At 40.2% G+C, this 18,087-nt stretch overlaps 4 protein-coding genes across 6 annotated transcripts in view; 3 read left to right on the top strand and 1 right to left on the bottom strand.

Moving 5' to 3' along the window:
* LOC104964479 (putative pre-mRNA-splicing factor ATP-dependent RNA helicase DHX32) overlaps positions 1-2,906 on the top strand; it is a 13,091-nt gene extending 10,185 nt beyond the window's left edge. The window contains exons 10-17 of the mRNA XM_010793278.1: positions 373-484; positions 733-880; positions 972-1,083; positions 1,313-1,424; positions 1,709-1,984; positions 2,089-2,160; positions 2,266-2,413; positions 2,536-2,906. Of these exons, the coding sequence (XP_010791580.1) occupies positions 373-484; positions 733-880; positions 972-1,083; positions 1,313-1,424; positions 1,709-1,984; positions 2,089-2,160; positions 2,266-2,413; positions 2,536-2,741 (1,186 nt within the window). The 3' untranslated portion in view covers positions 2,742-2,906. The remainder of the gene's footprint in view (positions 1-372; positions 485-732; positions 881-971; positions 1,084-1,312; positions 1,425-1,708; positions 1,985-2,088; positions 2,161-2,265; positions 2,414-2,535) is intronic.
* A 977-nt stretch (positions 2,907-3,883) lies between these two features.
* On the bottom strand, positions 3,884-8,026 carry LOC104964467 (erythroid differentiation-related factor 1-like). The gene is made up of 8 exons (XM_010793268.1): positions 7,606-8,026; positions 6,765-6,973; positions 6,054-6,120; positions 5,836-5,961; positions 4,733-4,857; positions 4,459-4,606; positions 4,113-4,220; positions 3,884-4,024 (listed from the first exon to the last, which is right to left on the bottom strand). Exons 1-8 carry the CDS (start codon positions 7,696-7,698, stop codon positions 3,884-3,886), a joined length of 1,017 nt encoding a protein of 338 aa, XP_010791570.1. The 5' UTR covers positions 7,699-8,026.
* Positions 8,027-8,676: 650 nt separating this feature from the next.
* LOC104964385 (autophagy-related protein 16-1) lies at positions 8,677-12,585 on the top strand. 2 transcript variants are annotated; one of them, XM_010793146.1, is made up of 7 exons: positions 8,677-8,952; positions 9,035-9,098; positions 9,213-9,297; positions 9,502-9,575; positions 10,477-10,728; positions 10,821-10,942; positions 11,847-12,585. In XM_010793146.1, the coding sequence occupies exons 1-7, from the start codon at positions 8,865-8,867 to the stop codon at positions 11,891-11,893; spliced, it is 732 nt and encodes a 243-aa protein (XP_010791448.1). In that variant the 5' UTR covers positions 8,677-8,864; the 3' UTR covers positions 11,894-12,585. The 2 variants fall into 2 exon arrangements, with proteins under 2 accessions (XP_010791448.1, XP_010791457.1); XM_010793155.1 differs by having other exon boundaries at positions 8,691-8,937; positions 11,847-12,497.
* A 345-nt stretch (positions 12,586-12,930) lies between these two features.
* On the top strand, positions 12,931-16,023 carry tex36 (testis expressed 36). Of its 2 annotated transcripts, none has more exons than XR_800408.1 (4): positions 12,931-13,046; positions 13,148-13,288; positions 13,458-13,543; positions 13,651-16,023. XR_800408.1 is itself a non-coding variant. In XM_010793130.1 (4 exons), the coding sequence occupies exons 1-4, from the start codon at positions 12,996-12,998 to the stop codon at positions 13,969-13,971; spliced, it is 588 nt and encodes a 195-aa protein (XP_010791432.1). In that variant the 5' UTR covers positions 12,931-12,995; the 3' UTR covers positions 13,972-16,023. The 2 variants fall into 2 exon arrangements, 1 of the variants encoding a protein (XP_010791432.1); XM_010793130.1 differs by having other exon boundaries at positions 13,469-13,543.
* The last annotated feature ends 2,064 nt before the right edge of the window (positions 16,024-18,087 follow it).

Below are 18,087 nucleotides of genomic sequence, written 5' to 3'. Positions count from 1 at the left end.
CCCCCTAGAGGAGGTCGAGGACCCCCCTAGAGGAGGTCGACGGTCCCCCCCCACTCAAATCATGTTCACATGGATACTAAATACATTTGCACACATCTTGTGTCCATATCTTTCTGTTTTGGTGGTCATGCCACACCGTGCACGTGCATGCATGCGCGAGTCATGGTTAGATATCTGGATTAAGAGGTTGCTTTTTCTTTGCACAGCATGAAAGAAAGGCCAAATGAATGGGCTGTGATTTTAGTATTTTTAAGAAGAGGTCAATCATTTGTACGGCCCTCGGAGGATGTTGAAAAAATTGAAATGGCCCTTGAGAGGAAATAGGTTCCCCACCCCTGCACTAACGTCTAAAACGTTCTCACTGTTTCTCAGGGACAACAACAAACCGATCAACATCCTGACGGGTATCGACTACTGGCTCGACAATCTGATGTGTAATGTCCCCGAGCTCGTCATGTGCTTTCACGTCAACGGCATTGTACAGGTAAATAACGCTCCAGTATTTGATTATAATGAGGTATAAATATCTGTTTGATCATAGCAGTCCAATTCTTTTTTTAAATTAATTTGAGCTCTTAATTGAAAAATGTCATCAATAATGAAACTTAATCTGCTCTGTATCTACTCTTTGTACTTTCTGATTTGATGCAAACTGCATTCTGTTGTATTCTGTGCCTTTGCAATAAAGATGAATCTAATCTAAACAAATTGAAATAAAAAATGTTAACACAGAAATACGAGATGATAAAAACCGAGGACATCCCTCATCTGGAGAACTCGACCTTCTCCACGAGGGTGGTGAAAGACATCGCCCAAAACATCCTCTCCTTCCTGAAGTCCAACTGCACCAAAGAGGGTCACACCTACTGGCTGTTCAAAGGTAGGAACAGGGCGATTTTGGATTAACTCTGTACTTGTACTCCGCACTTTTCTAACTCGAGGTTTATTAATGTCACTTCTTGAATCCGCAGCCAGTGGGAGTGACATTGTGAAGCTTTATGATCTTACTACTCTGTGTGAGGAGGCGGAAGAAGAGAAATGTCAGAATCCCTTCACTCTTCCTGTGGCTGTGCTTTTATACCGGTGAGTCTCAGGATAAGACTGCATGGCTGGATTTGGAACAATGTCTTCCTATTCAAAATTAGCTTATGACATGTCATGGAAAATGAATTTGTTATTTTACCTCAAATGTGATATTTGCAAGTTAACAGTATTTGGTTGAATTGGCTGTTTATAAGTGAGTTATGTTTTAATCAAATACAATTATCTTAACTGTAGTGAGTTCTTGTCTATTCTCTGGTTTGTTTTGTAGAGTTGCCAGTAACATGATGCTGAAGGCGAGTCAAAACAGAAAGCACTACGGCACAATCAGAACTCTGCTCCTGAACTGCGTCAAACTGCTGGATGAGGAGAGGCACCCACAGGTAAGATCCACCTTCATATCAAAGTTACAATCGACAAAATCAAATTAGGAGAAAACACAAGGACTGCAATCAAACCCTGGCGCTGCATTCAAATGATTAGATGCCATGATTAAGTGATAGATGGGTAGAAAAGTCACATGGAGACTGTTTTAGTTCCAAATGAGTTCCTGATTAAATAAGTTCAGTATGTTGAATCTATATTTCAACAGCGGGAAAGTAAAAAGTGCCTTAGTGTAGATTTGATTGAACCTGACTCCCCCCCTGAACCCCCCACCCCCCTCCAGATCATCGCCTCGGCTCACTACATGCTGTCAGAGCTGTTCCAGCTGGACGAGCCTCCGGAGGAAGATGGAGAGGAGTCGATTCGGGCCGGCGGCTCAGAGGACAGCTACAGCGACGAAGACAGAGAGGAAGAGGAGGAGCTGACGGAGGACAGTGACGAGAACGTGTCCTACCGCTCCTGCTGCAGCCCGCAGGACGACAGCAAGGCTGTGGCTGTGATCCGCTCCGTGGTGGAGCTGTCCGTCCCCGAGAAATACAAATCCACTCACCAGATCAGGGTCAGTCACTCTCTGAAGACCTGAGGGGACAGTGTGGAATACACAGATGAAGATGTTGTATGTAAACACCAGAGAATAACCTTTCTTTCTTTTCCCCCCCGCAGCCAAGCAGTGTTTTCCCTGTTTCTCTAGACAAGGAGGAGAAATGCAGACATGTCCTGAGCTGCGTGCTAAAGGCGAGTCTCTGCATATTTGTTTTTTAAAAGACATACAAAGCTAATAAAGTGTCCCAGGAGATATGTCATCCGCTGTGTTAATAATCGCTCTATTGGAATACGCAGGGGCTGAAGGCGGTGGATGTCACCATCAAGAAGGAGAGCGATCTTCCCGCTGCAGACCCCAACACGCCCATTCCTCTTAAATACGAGGACAGAAATGCAATCGGAGCCTGTGCTGCCGAGCAAGGCCTCTCTCTTCTTCTTGAGAGAGGTCAGTCTCCAGCCCTTATTTCAAAGATATAACACCACATTAGAAAAAAGGCAACATACAAGCATTACCAGGACATTCTCCCTCCCCCCCACCCTCTCTATGTGTCTCCCTCCTGTCCCCAGCGATGGCGTGGCAGGCGGACCAGAAGCTCCCGACGCGCTCCGGGATGATCCCCGGCTCCTGGCAGCACCGCATGAAGCTGCAGCTCTTCCTCAAAGCCTCCAAAGCGTACTACGTCCTGTCGGATGCTGCCACCAAGCTGCAGAAGTACGGGCGAGCTCTGCGCTACATCAAGCTTTCCCTGCAGTGTTACGGTGAGGTTATTTAACATGAAGTGATGCAATAAACCGAACACGGCCTTCTCCATCGCTGCCCCCACACTCGGGAGCTCACTCCCACAACACATCAGAGACCGCACTGACCAACACACCTCTTCAGACTGGCTTCTCGTGTGTGAATAATGTTGTGTTGCTGTTTTAATATTTAAATTCAACTTTTTTANAAATCTGACCAGCCTCTCTCTCGAGTAGACCTTTTAACTAGTTTACAGAGAGTTAATCCACATATTGGGGGATGGTGCGTAAACACCTGGGAACACTGGTCCAGTGTTCCCAGGTGTTTACGCACCATCCCCCAATATGTGGATTAACTCTCTGTAAACTAGTTAAAAGGTCTACTCGAGAGAGAGGCTGGTCAGATTTGACTTGGCAACCCACCAGGGCAGTCAGAATCTCTGGCTGTGTGACTTGTGATGAGAATTTCTCCGGCCGATACTTGTAAATAAACATTCAGTGTTTGACATCGAAGCTCCAACTCTCCTCGTGTCTCTCTGAGTCCTGACTCTCCATTGCTGCAGAAGTTTCCCTTACACTAACGTCTAAAACGTTCTCACTGTTTCTCAGGGACAACAACAAACCGATCAACATCCTGACGGGTATCGANCCTAAGTCTGTTATCTGTCTTAAGGAATGGGAAGTCTCAGCTATTGTTGACATTAGCCAGTGTTCTCACAGTCCTAAAACCCTCTGTGACCGATAGGTGGTAATGTCAACAATAGCTGAGACTTCCCATTCCTTAAGACAGATAACAGACTTAGGGTTGGTCGTAAACATCAACACACAGAAAAGGTTAGACTCCTAGGAGTAAGACAAAATTAATCCCTAACATTTAGATTAAGCAAAATGATGTGGAAGCAACCAGTCTACTTCTGATGAGGTTACAGCATCCATTACATGTCTGGCTCCCCTTGGAAAAAGGTCAGAAAACTTAAATTACAGACTATTAGCAATCTGCATTATGCTGCTGACACATGCATCCATTTTGATGGTGCTGCAACGCAAACATTTCCCAAATTGGGATCAATAAAGTACCTCTTATCTTATCTAACCCCAACAGAAGGCAACAGACATGCAATATAATTAGAAGGATTACATAATCAGGTCTTCTCTAAATTAGTTCACATTTTAAATCCTAATGGGAGCAAACCAACCTGAGTCTCAGACTGACGGCGGGATAGCGACCCCCTCCGAAAATAGGCATGTTGGACCCAACCAACATGTGGATATCCTCAAACGTCCACATGATGTTTCGCACAAAGTCGTTTCTCAAACCCTGTCGAACAAGGGAAAAGGTGTATGCTGAAATTAGACATGAGGTACCAATACCGTAGAAGTAAATACAATAAAGAACGTTGTTTTACCTGACTGTTCTCCCCCTCGTTGAAGAGCATGGCGAGGTGCTGCTCTTTGGGTGCCGACGTCACCTGGTCCAGAGCAAACATGCTGTCCATAGAAAAACTTTCCTGCACCTTTGGAAAGAAAGCCAGTTAACGCAGTGCAAACCAAAACTCCTTACAAACACATGCTTCGTGGTCTACCAGGAGCCAATCGAATCTTAAAACACTTCTTATACATTTCATCTCATTAAGTACTGAAGGTTTTGAAAGGCACACACGATTGATTCTCCAAGAAATACACATGATTTCTAAAGTGACTTGGCCTCGTTGTTTACTCAAAGGTAGATGTCAAACAGCGACTGTACTTTACCTGCTTGGGAGCATCTGACTCTTCAGTGTCAGACGCGGTGCTGGTGAAGGCGGTGGGCCAGGAGGAACTGAACTCCTCCGCCTCGCTCTCCTTCTCCTCTCCGTCAGGGTTGACTGGGACAGGCTCTGCAGCCCCATCACCATTTATACTGGAGGGACACAGCAGATGTTATCAGATAGGGACTGAGAAAGATGAATGAAGAAGACATGCAACCTGACTCCCGTGATATATTCTCCTTTTTTCGCTTATAATTCAAGTAACGCCAAGAACCCACCTGTAGTAGAGGAACTTTGACAGGATAGCTTTCTGATACCAGTGCTCCTTACTCTTCTTCTTCCTCTGCCACTTCTGATCTATTAGCCGCTGGTAAAACTCTTTCAGCCACGTCCAATCCCCAGTCTACATACAACACAAATATAGGAGAGCGAATACAATCAATTATACCACAAAAGATACAGTCATAAGTAGAGATGTCCCCATCCGATCACGTGATCGGGGACGATCACGTGATTTTCAAAAGATCGGAATCGGGAGGAAAAAATCGGGGATCGGGATCTTTTTTTTTTTTCTTTTTTTTTAAATACTTTTTTTTTAAATTTTGTATTCAATGTTACAAAACAAAAATGACCATGTTCAAGTCTTAAAGTCATCCTGAGGCCTTAGTTTTGGTTTCAAATTACACAACATCATGTATGTGTTGCTTCTTTGGGGCTTGTTTTCATAGACCTGGTTGCTTATTTCTCTCAAATCTGGCAACAGAGTGGGCAGGGCGCAGTGTCTAATTGTAGCAGTAAGCTAACGAGTACTGATAAGCTTTATTTTGTTTTGATCCAATGCTGCACAACTGAACTGATCCAATGCTGCTGTGAAAGAAAGAAGCTATATCCATGTTGGATAGAATATCCAATTTAAATTAAAAAAATAACCTTAAGGGACAACTTGAATGCTTTTTTCTTTAAATGCATTGCATAAAGATCGGATCGGGAAAAATCGGTATCGGCAAATTGTCAAAATCAAATGATCGGAATCGGATCGGGAGCAAAAAAAGGTGATCGGGACATCCCTAGTCATAAGTATTGTCCCCTTGTTGTGCAATACCAATTATGTGTAATATATATATGCCGTTAATAATTGTGCAATATATATACCTGGCTGCTACATCTCAGAACTGTTACAGGATGTGTATTTTGTAAATTGTGTAATTTTCTTTATCTTTTAAAAAAAAACTATTTTTGTATGCATGCTTTTTGGGTAATATTAGGCTTTCTTTGGCTCTTTTCTTGCTGTAACAAATACAAAATGTCCCTTTGTGGGACGAATAAAGTTATTCTGATTCTGATAACTATTTAAAAAGTTGTAAACCAGTCCCTGCTGTACCTGAGAGGATTTCATGAAGAGCTCTTGAATGTCCAGGTCGTCCAAAAGCAACGTCCTCCCCACGCGGTGAACGGCCATGCTGACGTGGGACTTGCTGTAGGGAATTTTCAAAAGCTTCTTGATGTTCTGAAAATTAAAGAGAACCATGTTGACACAAGGTGTGAGAGCATGCCATGGTTCAGAATTTAATCTACCAGCTTTGCGACAGCTCTACAAACCTCTGAGTCTGAAACCACGTCGACATCGTCCCCAATGCAATCGATGAATTCATAAGCCATCCCAAAACTACAAAAGAAGGAAATAAATATGATCATTACAGAGTTTTTGTGAATGTGGATAAGGGTTGTTAACGATTTACCCCATTGTAAACTGGACCTAAAATGGATGAACAGTGGTTTTTAATCTGTCTTCATGAGAGCATTCAGACCAACAACAGAGGCCATCTGCCCGGCTGGTTTACACAGTTATCCAAGACAATAAAAATGTACTTGTATCTTCTCTATCTCTATCTCTACCTAGAATAACATATTCACAAACGGTCCTCGCAAAAACTGTCCTTTATTTTTATTTATGAAACACAACATTTGATGACATTTAAAGCCTAGATAAATGTCACTGAACCCTGACGATACACACAAGAGTTTTTAACATTACAGTATGCTGTAAATCCACAATTTGCAGGTACTGTATGTCTGTGAGAAACAATTGAGTTTGTTTTGGTCATAGAAATCATTAAAGATGGCATCAATACCGTGAACGATGAATTCACAGTTGTATGTTTTGACCAACCACTATGGGCCAGGCTTACTTGTTAAAACCATTCTTTGGACAGTGTCCTTCCTAAATAAAGCAAAGAATCTACAGAGGCCAGCACAGTTTCTATTAGAACATTCAACAATGGTAATAAAATATTTCAGATGATATTATACCTGGAAAAAGGCTTGCTCTTGCTGCTGGAGCCCAGGATGGTGGTGCCCGCGCTGCCCAGCTGGGGGTTTTCTCTGAGCCAGTTGGCAGGGGGCAGCTTCAGGTCCGTCTGCTCCTGCAGCAGGGCATAGCTGGTGGGGGGGGGGGCGGCGCAGTACTTCACCACCGCTCGGCTCTTTATCTCACTGCTGCCTGCACACACTGCGGAGTCCTGCAGGAACACAAAGTAAAACATAATATCCAGAGGTGGGAGAAGTACTCAGATCTAGAAGTACACAAGTGTAGGAATACTCTGTTACAAGTAAAAGTCCTGCATTCAAAATGTTTCTTTTAAAAGTACAAATGTATTGGCATCAATATATACTTGAAGTACAAAAAGTAAAAGCAGTCATTATGCAGATTGACCCATTTCAGAATAATATATATTATATGTTTTGATTATAATTATTGACGCATTTAATTGTTATCAAGCTGGTAAAGGTGCAGCTAGTTTTAATGACTTTGTATACTGCAGGATAGCGTGTGAATGTTACTCAAGGTGTAACTAAAGTCTTATTTATGTGTTGATTATATTTCACATTATGAAACCAAATCTACAAAGTTCCTAAATGTATTAAATAGATGCAGTGGAGTAAAAGTACACGATGTACCTCTTAATTGTAATGCAGTAGAAGTACAAAGTAGCAAAACATTGAAATACTCAAGTAAAGTACAAGTCCCTCACATTTGTATTTAATCTACTTAGTTACTTTACACCGCTGATCATATATGTAGTGAGTTACTCGGGCTGGATTTCCGAATTTGATCTTTATTTATACATCTTTCTAGTCGATGGTTACTCACAGGTCTGCTGCTCTCTCCTGTGCAGACAGGGCCACTGATCTCTTCCTTTGCATTGTCCAGTGGGATCTCTCTGTCCCCAGCTGGTGCACTCATACTGGACACACAGTTCACCCCAGCACACACTGACAATCTGCTTTAACAATCAGAAAACCTATCCATGGGTGGACAACTCATGATAAATCTACGCAGTATTACCAGCAAGATCAAATGTCTCAATAAAGTTGTATCTAGTTTGCTAGCTTGACAGGTTAGCTGCTGGAAATATCAGCGCTGACTCTTGAATTTGTACAGAATAAAAGCTAAATTACACTCACATGGGACGCTGTTGTTTCTTTGTTATATCTAATGTTTTCAACCCTGTCTAAACTAGAGAAATAAGCCTGCAGCTTCTCCTATTTCAGCCGGACAGTCTGTCTGTTGTTGTCAGAGCACACGTTAATGCCAGCAGCAACAACTTCCGGTTTGACCAAGAGACAAACTACAAAACACGTCTTATTTCTTATATCGACCATCAAAATGATTTCGTTTTTTAAGTAGAATATTTTCTGAGGTTGAAAAGTAGATTATATCCTTATTTTAAGGAAAATACTCAAGTAAATGCGACATGTTTTTAAAAAATTGAACCGGAAGTGCTTTCAGAGCGTCTTTCTAGAAGAGTTGAGCACATTCTGTTGTGCTTTATTCTGAAAGTCTATTGAACACCAAACGGCTTCAATTTCTTTTTAATCGGTCCCGTGTTTTGTGTTATTATGTTATGTCTTTTAGCCAAAAGGTATCAAAAACGATTGTATTGTGCCATTTAAAATCAAGGCTTTTTTTAATTATTATTTAAAAATAAAATAATATTTGGGAAAATGTAAACAATATATTATTATTATTATTATTTTTGTATTACTGTTATTATAATGATTATAAATATATATACATGTTTTATAGTTACATTCAAAAAGTAAAATAACTTCCACAAATAGACTACTCCTGTTATATGTATGGGATCATATATAAGATTAGAGTATAGTAACGTTTTTTGATAAAGTGTATGCAGGAGACATGTTCCCTGCAGGTCAAAGGTTATAGCCGGGGGGATGTGAAGCAGCTGACTGAACTGGGAGGAGCTGTTCCTTTTTTCAGGCAGTTCATTCCTGTGTTTTCGGCTACGTTTTGACAATAATATCGTCTTTGACCCAAATAAAGTGGGATATCAAAAACGTATTATACCTGTTGACGTTTTGGGGATTGACAAATTCGTTTCAATCACAATGAGAAGCTGGAAGAATCACGTGCGTGGTGAACTGCAACAGAGAGACCAAACTGAGAAGCTGCCTTTCATCGGTGTGTTCACGAGCTGTGAGTTTAATATGTCCTCTATTAGCTTTTGCAGTATGTTCCCAGTGTCTTAGCCTGAGGACATGTGTATTCTGTCTTTCAGTGTCTCGGATGGAGGAACGGTTTGATTTTCGCAAAACATGTTTGGATGATGTTCAATCTAAGAGGTTAGAAATGTAGCATTTAACTACATTTACATTCCTCCATTGTGGCGATTTGGATACCCAAAGCTTGTTTATGTATTTGTTTATATATTTCTTCACACCGGTTTGTCTTTGCAGTTTAGACCGAGGTGGACGTGAAGTTGGGAAAGACACCAGACTCCTTCAACTCCAACTGAGGGAGAGTGAACACCTGGCAGAAAAGGTAGGTTCAATGAGGAGAAATCCAAGGACTAACATATTATTATCAGCCCCCAAAATCAGTTCAATAAGCAGGCATAGTTGCACAAGAATGTGTTCTAAGCCTCAGACATGCAGCTACAGTACTAATCAGAAAATATACTATTGCCTTTTAACTTTTAAAATGACAATAACATCATTTTTTTGTTGTTGCTTCTTTTCCTCACAGCTCTCTCAGACCGTCTCTGACCTGACCACCGTTCTGTATCTGAAAGAGGCTGAACTGCAGTACTGGCAGTCACGGTAATTTCAAGTTTAAAACAACATCAGTGTAAACTCCCTGTTAATAAAACTGAGTATAATACTTAGAGATAAATAATCCTTGGGTGCAGTTTGTTGAGTCACCTTAAAGCCCAGTATGAAAGTGGTTTGGGGAATTTATTGCATTTTTCCATAGCATTTTCTTAAGTGACAACAGCCTTGATTTTCCATAATATTCAATACCCAATAATGAAATTAATTACTTTTGCAATACCTATCAACCTGTGAGACGTCATGGGGCAAGTTGAAGAAATGCTAAATTTAAAGAATATGTTGTGATCCATATATTCAATCAATCAATCAAAGTTTATTTATAGAGCCCAATATCCAAAATGTTAAATTGATCTCAGGGAGCTTTACAGTTTGCACAGAATACGAAACCCTCTGTCTATAGACCCTAACATTGGACAAGTTTAACTTGTCAAAGAAACCCCCAAAAAATGGAGGAAACCTCGGGGAGAGCAACAGAGAAGGGATCCCTCTCCCAGTATGGACAGACTTGCAATAGGGGTTGTGTGTGGTAATTAAAAAGATAATACATTTATAACATGGATAGTCAAAAAATAAATCCAATCATCTACATCACACAGTCAATAGAAAAGTGTTAATATGTTACTTTTAGCACACTGAAGGAACAGCATGACTTTATAAAGTACTGCATAATCACCTCGTGTTCTAGTGCTGTATTTGACAATCAGCTGTTAATATATCATAAGCAGAAACAGTTTGATGAATAAGCATAAATCTATCTTAATCCACATGGTGTTCTTTATTATTAGCGGGTGAACTTGTGATTTACAATCTAAAATCTTAAGTGTTTGAATTAACAGTACCCTGATGAGGTCATTAAAGTTACAGTAAATCATCGTTTTATCTGTTTCAGTGTGTCCCACTTCCGCCAAGAGGCCCTTTCTCTGGCTAAAGGGAGTAACACCATGAAGGCGACTCTATCCGAATTTGAGTACACCGTCGAGTGTCAATCCAAAGAGTTGGCAGCCCTGCGGACGGAGCAGAAAGGAATAAATCAGGCTTTGGAACAGGCCTGCAGAGAGAAAGAAGAACTCTTACGGCGCTGGATGGAGGAGAAGAGGGAGGAGGCAGACAGGTTGAATAAGTACAACGCTGCACAGGAAAGGTAAAAGAGTGTAGGAATTTACACACTTTCAAATATAATATGACTACAGTTTTGGAGATTCTAAGTTGTTACTGATTACTGCTTTTTATTAGGTGGCAACGTTTTGCCAAACAGCTGAAGAAGGACCTCCATAATGCAAGGACAAAAGAGTTTGTTCCCACTCTGACAAGCTCTTGGTGTGGTGAAGCAGAAATGCCTACATCAGTGATTCAGAGTAAGAATCAACGATCTCTTCAAAATAAAAATGCATAATGCAGCAGGTGCAAACAAATGGCTGCCTCTTAATTAAAGAACGCTTTCATCAAGAGCATCCCAATGACCTTCCTAATTATGGATGTCTAGTTGATGGGGTCAAGACAATGTTATCGTAATCAACAAAGCTATAATGGCACCGATGAGGGCTCATTTAGTCTCATCAAATAACTCAGTGGGCTTTTAGAGAATATTACCAGAAGCCAATCACTCGAGTGACCTTTCAGTGCCCCATATCCACATACAGTATAGCTGCTTGTTCTCCTGAAAATGATATCCCCATATCTGTCAATGACTTTTAGCTGGAAACACATCTCTAGGATTGTTTGTTTTTGAGTCATTATACATAGTCTGCAGAAGACAAGGTCCTGGTGAATGGGTCAAACAAATGAAGGTTTTGCACACAGAAAATTGTTGATATGTTTCCCTCAAAACTGAATATGCAATTCCCAACATTATATTGTAGGAGACAGGCTAGCATGTGTGCATCCCTTACCTTGAATGTATCATAATCTTTATGAAAGTACTGGACCAGACTATGTTACCTGAGGAGGCAGCCATTTTGATGTGTATGTGTGCTTAAACATGATTGTTGATAACTGGCCTGTTGCTACATTTTGATGTTAGGACTCATTTTTGTCACATTCCTGCTACTTTCTCTGGAATTGTACTAACTTGGAGAGAGTACATGCTTATTGCAGTATGTTAAGACTAGATATACTTATATGTTATTCCTTTTAGGCCTATAAATAAATATAAGATTCGGTATCGATATTGGTGCCTACCTTACTTTGAAGAACTTGACAATTTTCTGACCCTAGATTGTATCCTCAGGTAATTCAACCTGTTTTTCATCTTGTCCTCAGGGATTAATAATACATACCGGGGACACTCAGAACACAACCATGTCTAAACTGTGACCCTAGTTGAATATTCCCTCTGTATCCTGGAAATGACAGTTATCAGCACGATTACCTCAATGTGAATTTCCCTATTCTACATTTGCTTGCAGTTGAAAGATAATTGTCCTATTATGTAATGCCAAAAAGAATAACTCCTGTTTTATTTGACTGAAATATATTTAGAAGTCCACCATATTCTGTAAATATATTGTTGGATTAAAACTTGCTTAATTGTCTAGTTTTACATTGTTTCCTTGTTCTACAATCCCTCTTTCCCAATGTATCAGATGTAGAATTTTACCTCATTGAGACTCTTCACTAAAGGATTTTAAAAATCCCTGTTGTACCATCTCAGGTGATAAACCACACTGAAACTATGCTAGTTTAGTTCTCATCATTCAAATCAAGGTCTGGTGTTCTACAGTCGGGGCTTAGTGTCAGTCACTGTGGGCCTATTTTAACTTTTACATAATGTTAATTTCAAACAAAATCATTTTAATTTCCTATGTCCAAAAGTGTATTTGAAAGAAATTGAATAATCTGGGATTGTACATTTGTTTTTTACACATTTAAAAAATTACTTTGAGAAATTAACATTTCTTATAAAAAAAATCCCAGAATAAACGTTATTTTATATTATATTCTAATTGTTGTTTTTGTAAATCCAGAGTTGTAACAAATAAAGTCACGTATATGCTAATTTTGTTCGCTTGGTCATTTTTAAATAGAAACAATTGTGTTATCCTTGTCATTTAAAAAATAAAAGATGCCATTTTGGCTTCAAATGTGTCCTCAGTTGCTTAACTGCAGAGCTCATTAACAACACATTTGGTAATTTTCCGCATTTCCAAAAAAAAATAAGGAAAATCCCACATTTTTCATATAATGACTTAATTTGCTATAATTTAATATGAAACAAAACGGCCTCTATTGGTCCTTCCTTTACTGACAGAATTCCAGTTCCACGTCTCCATGGCAAATTGAGATCACATTTTGTGTTGTTGTGCATGCACCAGCTCGTTTCCATAGTCACCAGTGTGTTTGCACTAGTTAAGTTGGACAGGGATAGTGCTGTATTGTTGAAACTACTCAGTGAACTCTCTAACTATTAAAATGGAGAAAGGTGCAACGCGATGTTCTTCAATGAGTAATGGTGGCAAATGGGTAAGAAATCCTTAATTTCAACGTATAATCAGATCATTACAAATAATAACATTGTATTGCTTTTGTTTTGTAACAAGCTTATCTTTCCATTTTATTCTCAGTTTGCTCATGAAGTTATACCAGAAAAAGAGAAAAGGAGTCGTGAGGCTTGTACGAGCACTGGGATCATGCTGACTCAGGTTAAATCAGCACTGCCTGAGGCTTTGAACTTGGAGCGCTTTCCTAAATGGAAATCTCAGCAGGTGTGTTTACACAAAGGATAGTATAGTGTTTTTTCACAGCGTATATGGACCAGGGCTTTGAAAGATAAAATAACATTGCACTTCTTATCAAAGCAAATCTGCCTCCTCGTTTTATCCCTTTAGACATGTGTCTTCACTTGTATTTAACCTACCATTTCTCCAATTTGAGTTTCTTTATAGAAATCCAGAGAGTATCCTTTCTCCGGCCATGACAACAAGAATGCCTTAAAAGACAACATCTCTGTCTTCAGTAATGTAAGTACAAAGACAGATTCCAGCCATTATAAAATGTTCACATCCGTCCCCACGTCCCCACCTTTTAAAAGGACACCTCTTTTCTGTATCATGTTGATATCCCTCAGGGCGTAGGACTCAGGAAGAGTCTTAATGATCCCAGACAGCAACACTCCCATTTCTGCCTGTCCCACGACGGAGCTTACAGCAGCTCTGAAGAAACCGAGGGGAACATGTCGGTCCAACACACTGACTTCACGGTGAAGCAGGCTGTTAATGTTCCCACCAGCACCAGGCGGTTCCCCCACAACCACAAGCAGAAAGCTGCAGAGGCAGCTCTGGAGGATGTCATGTGGTTTGGACGACACGACTTGAATGTCTCAGAGACCCTGCAAGTGCTGGCAGCTAACTGCTCAACACCATCCAGGCCCCAACGTGTAGGACACTAGATCATAGAGAGGGTGAGGGGGACTTTCAAGAGGGTCCAGCTGTCAAATAAAGAACTGAATCAGAAGCATCAGATAGCATTTTCTCTTGTTTTGGGAGCTTTAGAGTATAGTGGGCTGTATTGCAGACAGAGCAAATAGAAGAACACTTGATGTTATAACAATGCATCCTCAGTGCAACTTGATATTCTTGCTAATATTTTAATACACATGGTATGTCATAGTCTTGATTTCAGAGTACTATAATCTGAATTACAGTAGCCTATACTATAGCCCTGTGAAGAGTGCTGGTAGTTCACAGTTTGACCAGCAGATGGCAGCAGGTCTGCATGACTTCTCTGATGTCGATTTGTTTAACAGCCAAACTGTGAGAAATGTAACCACCAAAGACCCAGTGTAATGTGCATGATTTGGAGTATATGGTGGGTACAAAATAATTCGAGCTATTCTTATTTTAAGGCATATCAACATAAAGACATTGAATTATTGCATTTTTAATAAATTGAGCAGCTTCGTTTGAGTCGTAATGCATGGCTTTGTTTCACCCTTGGGGATGAAAAAGATGGATATGTGTGTGTGCCGCTACTGCAAGAGATCAGAAAGCGTGGGAGAATAACAGACTGCTCAGAGAAAAGCACTTAAAGTGAAGAGTGTCCCCGACCACTTTCTCCAATTGCTGATGTTTTCTCCAGAGTACATTCTGACCAGCTGCTTTCTTTCTTTAATACCCATGCCGGGGAGATGGGTTTTTCCTCACATGCTTTCTTTCAGCTCTAGTAATTAGTTGTTCCATATACATCCCCGACCTTGTAGGAGTTTGTTTCACTTAGAAAAGGTGACATTACATCCCACAGTTAGTATATAGCGAGAGAAGAAAGCTGTGAGTCATCCATCTGGAAACTGCTGCCCCTTCTGATTTCACTTCGAGATTATTTTCACACGTTGCTGCCCAAAAACAGAGTCCTTGATGCAGGTGCATAACTGACACTAGGCTGCAGGGCATGGGTTTGTAATAACCACCTTTGATAAAACAGAAAAAAGGGATACAAAGATGAAGAAAAAGGGTTACTGGCTCTATGTTAACCCTATATTTGTTATGTTACTGAAACAGAAATCTGTTAAGTGTTTCTGTTGGTCAAATCAAACCTACATTTATCTTTAAAAAAAAGGCACAGTGGTCTTGGGGAGTGAAAGAAATGTTAATTAATGAAAAACATTTCTGCTTTAGTGCTTGACAGTTGGTTGTTTCTGGTTTTGACTGGTTGTCTGCCACCTCTGTCCCTGTGGGTGCAGTTTGCAGACTTCACTTTGCTTTGGACCTGCCTCAACTTGAACAACTCCTCCGCACGGAAGCCACCAACACTTCACAATCAGAAACTCTCATTAGCTCTGTTAGAACAGCAGTAAAGCTTTTAATACTTCACAGGGGAGAGGAGAGCAGAGCACACTGAAATTGCGTGTCAATCATTAGCCGGTATGTGGTATTGTGTAACGTATGTGGCATGTCAGGCGAGATGTGTGTCTTCGTATCATGTAAAGAATAAACAGCAAGTATATGTAAATACAGCTGCTCGGTGGAATATCAAACCTTCTCCCAAGGACAAAAGACACATCTCAGTAAACAAGCATTCAACCACCAAAGCCCTGCACTTCATGAATATTAAATCAGACACTTTGAATCCTACCTCTTTGGTGTTAGGATGCCCTAGTCTGGATTCTTACCATTCACTGTGATTTATTCACAGGTGCATGTGTCTCTTTGATGTGTTGAGTTGAGAGGTTTTGCACCTGTTAGAGAAAAAAATGCTTTGAAAACAAGAGGTGGATTTGCCAGACAGTCAAAATGACAGCAACACAGGGAACACATACGTACGTTTGTGTGTATGTGTGTCAAAAAAAGGCTCCTGTTCTGTTTTGACATACTCTGTTGTGCGCACTGCAAAATCACTTTTTCTCCAACAAAATTGACTTCTTTTTGGCATCTGTTCTGACGTTAATATGAAGTTGTGCGTTGTGCATTTTGTCCATTACACATTCATTAAAGATGTGACTTGAAAAGGGAGTTGCCATGGAGATGTTTCAATTAATTCTCATATTTCACTGATATATATTTTTCTGTTTATTCTTGTGCCAATTATAATTAATGTCTAGCTTCCCCGATTCTTTTGATAATTTGTTCTCTCTCATTTATTTTACATTATTTTTAATAAGGTGTCAAGGCTCACAGTATGACTCTTTCTCTTATGTCTCATCTTGTTCAGCATCATCTGCAAATAACATCTGTCCAAAAAGGCCCTTAAGACATACAGTAGCTTTGACTTGGGTTAAGACTATCTAAGCGTGAAACCCCTTCCAATCTGCTGTCAGTCATTCCACTTGCCGTACTTCTAATTTCCTGGCAGTCTCTTTTTTTCAGTTGGTTTCTGTCCCCTGGCAGCCTAGTGCTCCTTGTCCCAGTAATGGTCAGGGGCCCTCCAGAGTCTGAGGGTGGTGATAAAGGTGGCTGGCTATCTCATTTCCACAGAGGACAAGATAACATCCTGAGAACATTCCCATCACTCGAAGAGTTTGTTCAGTGGAGATAAGAGCTCCCCAGTTACGAAGCTCAGTGGGTGTGTGTTTGTGTGTCTTTGCACTGTACACATGTGTGTTTAAATGGAGTACTTTGGAGCTTGTTAGCTGTAGTCCTGCTTCCAATGTTGAAGCAGTGAGGTCTGCTGACCTGACATTGTGGCAGCGCAGCAGAAATACTGCTTCAAAGATCAGACCTCTTCTTGTACTAAATCACATTCCTCCATGTAATTTTTAAACCTCCGACACAGTTTGCATGGTAATTTGTGTGTAGGTGGTGAGTATAATTACATTAGGCTGGTTGTATACAAAGACCTACAAGCAGCAGTCAGTTCAAATACCTAACCCGCAAGAAAGAAAATATAGTCTATGAAAGGATGGATGAAATGATCATGAATAGTTAAGTACATTTGGAAAATTGTATTCAAGACTGTGTCCGTTTGTAAGCATTGCTGTTGTAGCAATGATTTAGCAGCACACTTGTGTTTAATAAGAATGACAATTAAACATTGGTTTCAATTATGTCGTATGTTAATGTGAAATTAGCTATTTGTTCAAGCTTTTTAAGGCAGAATCAGTATTATGGATTCCTGATCTTTTGTTTTATTCTTGCACGAACAATGCAGTGGCAACCTTAAGGCAACAAGAAGGGCCCCTTTATCCTCCACTCTGAAACACACTTCTTAGCTTAAACAGTCGTTCCCTTTGGCTTGCCACATTTCTTAAATATTACCAAGTATTTCATCACTATAAGAAGCTCCACCTCTTAGTTTCATCTAGTGTGCTCTTTCATAACCTCAGCATCATTGTAATCTTATTAAGTTAAATAGATAAATCTATTCCAATTTGCAGATCAGGAGCTGGACCACACGCCCCACAGATTCTGCTTCTTTACACTGTCTCTCACACTTTACTAAAAAGAGGTGGATGAAAAATGTATCAACAAATGAAGTTAATTACATTTGAAAGGGTCTTCTAATTGTGGGAGACAAGCTTGAATTCTGTTTCCTTCTGTAGATATTTTCTGTGCTTGCAGTATAGAGACTGCTGCTGTTTTCATGGCTATAGAACCTCCTGCTCTGAGCTCGATTACAAACCCTATTTACAGTTTATATAGTCAGCATCTCGCATACATATTCACAGTTCTTCTCCTAAGGGAGAAAACAAAGACATCCATAGACCTCACAACAAGTCTAATTAACTGTTTTCACACTTTTTCTCCAGTCAAAGGGGTATATCTTCTTAATTTGCATTTTGTAAGATACATATATATGAGCCAATGGAGGCATCCCTGTTTTCTAAAAGGCTCTGTCAGAGGCCTTTTTGTGTTGGAATATAATTACATGTTAGTGCGGACAAACTGGTACTGTGTGGCTTTGTTTGAATAATGATATAATGTCATCTTAACAGCAATGTTAAACGATAGTCTGCTGCTTCACTCTATACACACTTAGTGGAGGAGGTACGTGCAGTACAATGGCACACTTAACGATTTGACATCATTATCAATTGTAAATGTAACTCCTGTGAGATTCCCATTACAATGTA

This window comes from Notothenia coriiceps, unplaced genomic scaffold, assembly GCF_000735185.1.
Source record: "Notothenia coriiceps isolate Sejong01 unplaced genomic scaffold, NC01 NC01_scaffold00001919, whole genome shotgun sequence".
NCBI classification, from domain to species: domain Eukaryota; kingdom Metazoa; phylum Chordata; class Actinopteri; order Perciformes; family Nototheniidae; genus Notothenia; species Notothenia coriiceps.
This window is presented reverse-complemented; position numbering and strand designations above follow the sequence as displayed.

What these genes read in the sequence shown, in the direction of transcription:
- LOC104964467 (XM_010793268.1), bottom strand. Translation starts at nt 7,698, where the DNA reads ATGAGTGCACCAGCTGGGGACAGAGAGATCCCACTGGACAATGCAAAG. An exon ending in CAGGAGAGAGCAGCAGACCT is followed by an intron (nt 6,974 to 7,605) that starts GTGAGTAACCAT and finishes GTGTTCCTGCAG; the next exon opens with GACTCCGCAGTGTGTGCAGG. An exon ending in TCAAAGTTCCTCTACTACAG is followed by an intron (nt 4,607 to 4,732) that starts GTGGGTTCTTGG and finishes GTGTCCCTCCAG; the next exon opens with TATAAATGGTGATGGGGCTG.
- LOC104964385 (XM_010793146.1), top strand. Translation starts at nt 8,865, where the DNA reads ATGAGAAGCTGGAAGAATCACGTGCGTGGTGAACTGCAACAGAGAGAC. An exon ending in GATGATGTTCAATCTAAGAG is followed by an intron (nt 9,099 to 9,212) that starts GTTAGAAATGTA and finishes TTGTCTTTGCAG; the next exon opens with TTTAGACCGAGGTGGACGTG. An exon ending in GCCTACATCAGTGATTCAGA is followed by an intron (nt 10,943 to 11,846) that starts GTAAGAATCAAC and finishes TCTTGTCCTCAG; the next exon opens with GGATTAATAATACATACCGG.
- tex36 (XM_010793130.1), top strand. Translation starts at nt 12,996, where the DNA reads ATGGAGAAAGGTGCAACGCGATGTTCTTCAATGAGTAATGGTGGCAAA. An exon ending in CTAAATGGAAATCTCAGCAG is followed by an intron (nt 13,289 to 13,468) that starts GTGTGTTTACAC and finishes GTTTCTTTATAG; the next exon opens with AAATCCAGAGAGTATCCTTT. An exon ending in ACATCTCTGTCTTCAGTAAT is followed by an intron (nt 13,544 to 13,650) that starts GTAAGTACAAAG and finishes GATATCCCTCAG; the next exon opens with GGCGTAGGACTCAGGAAGAG.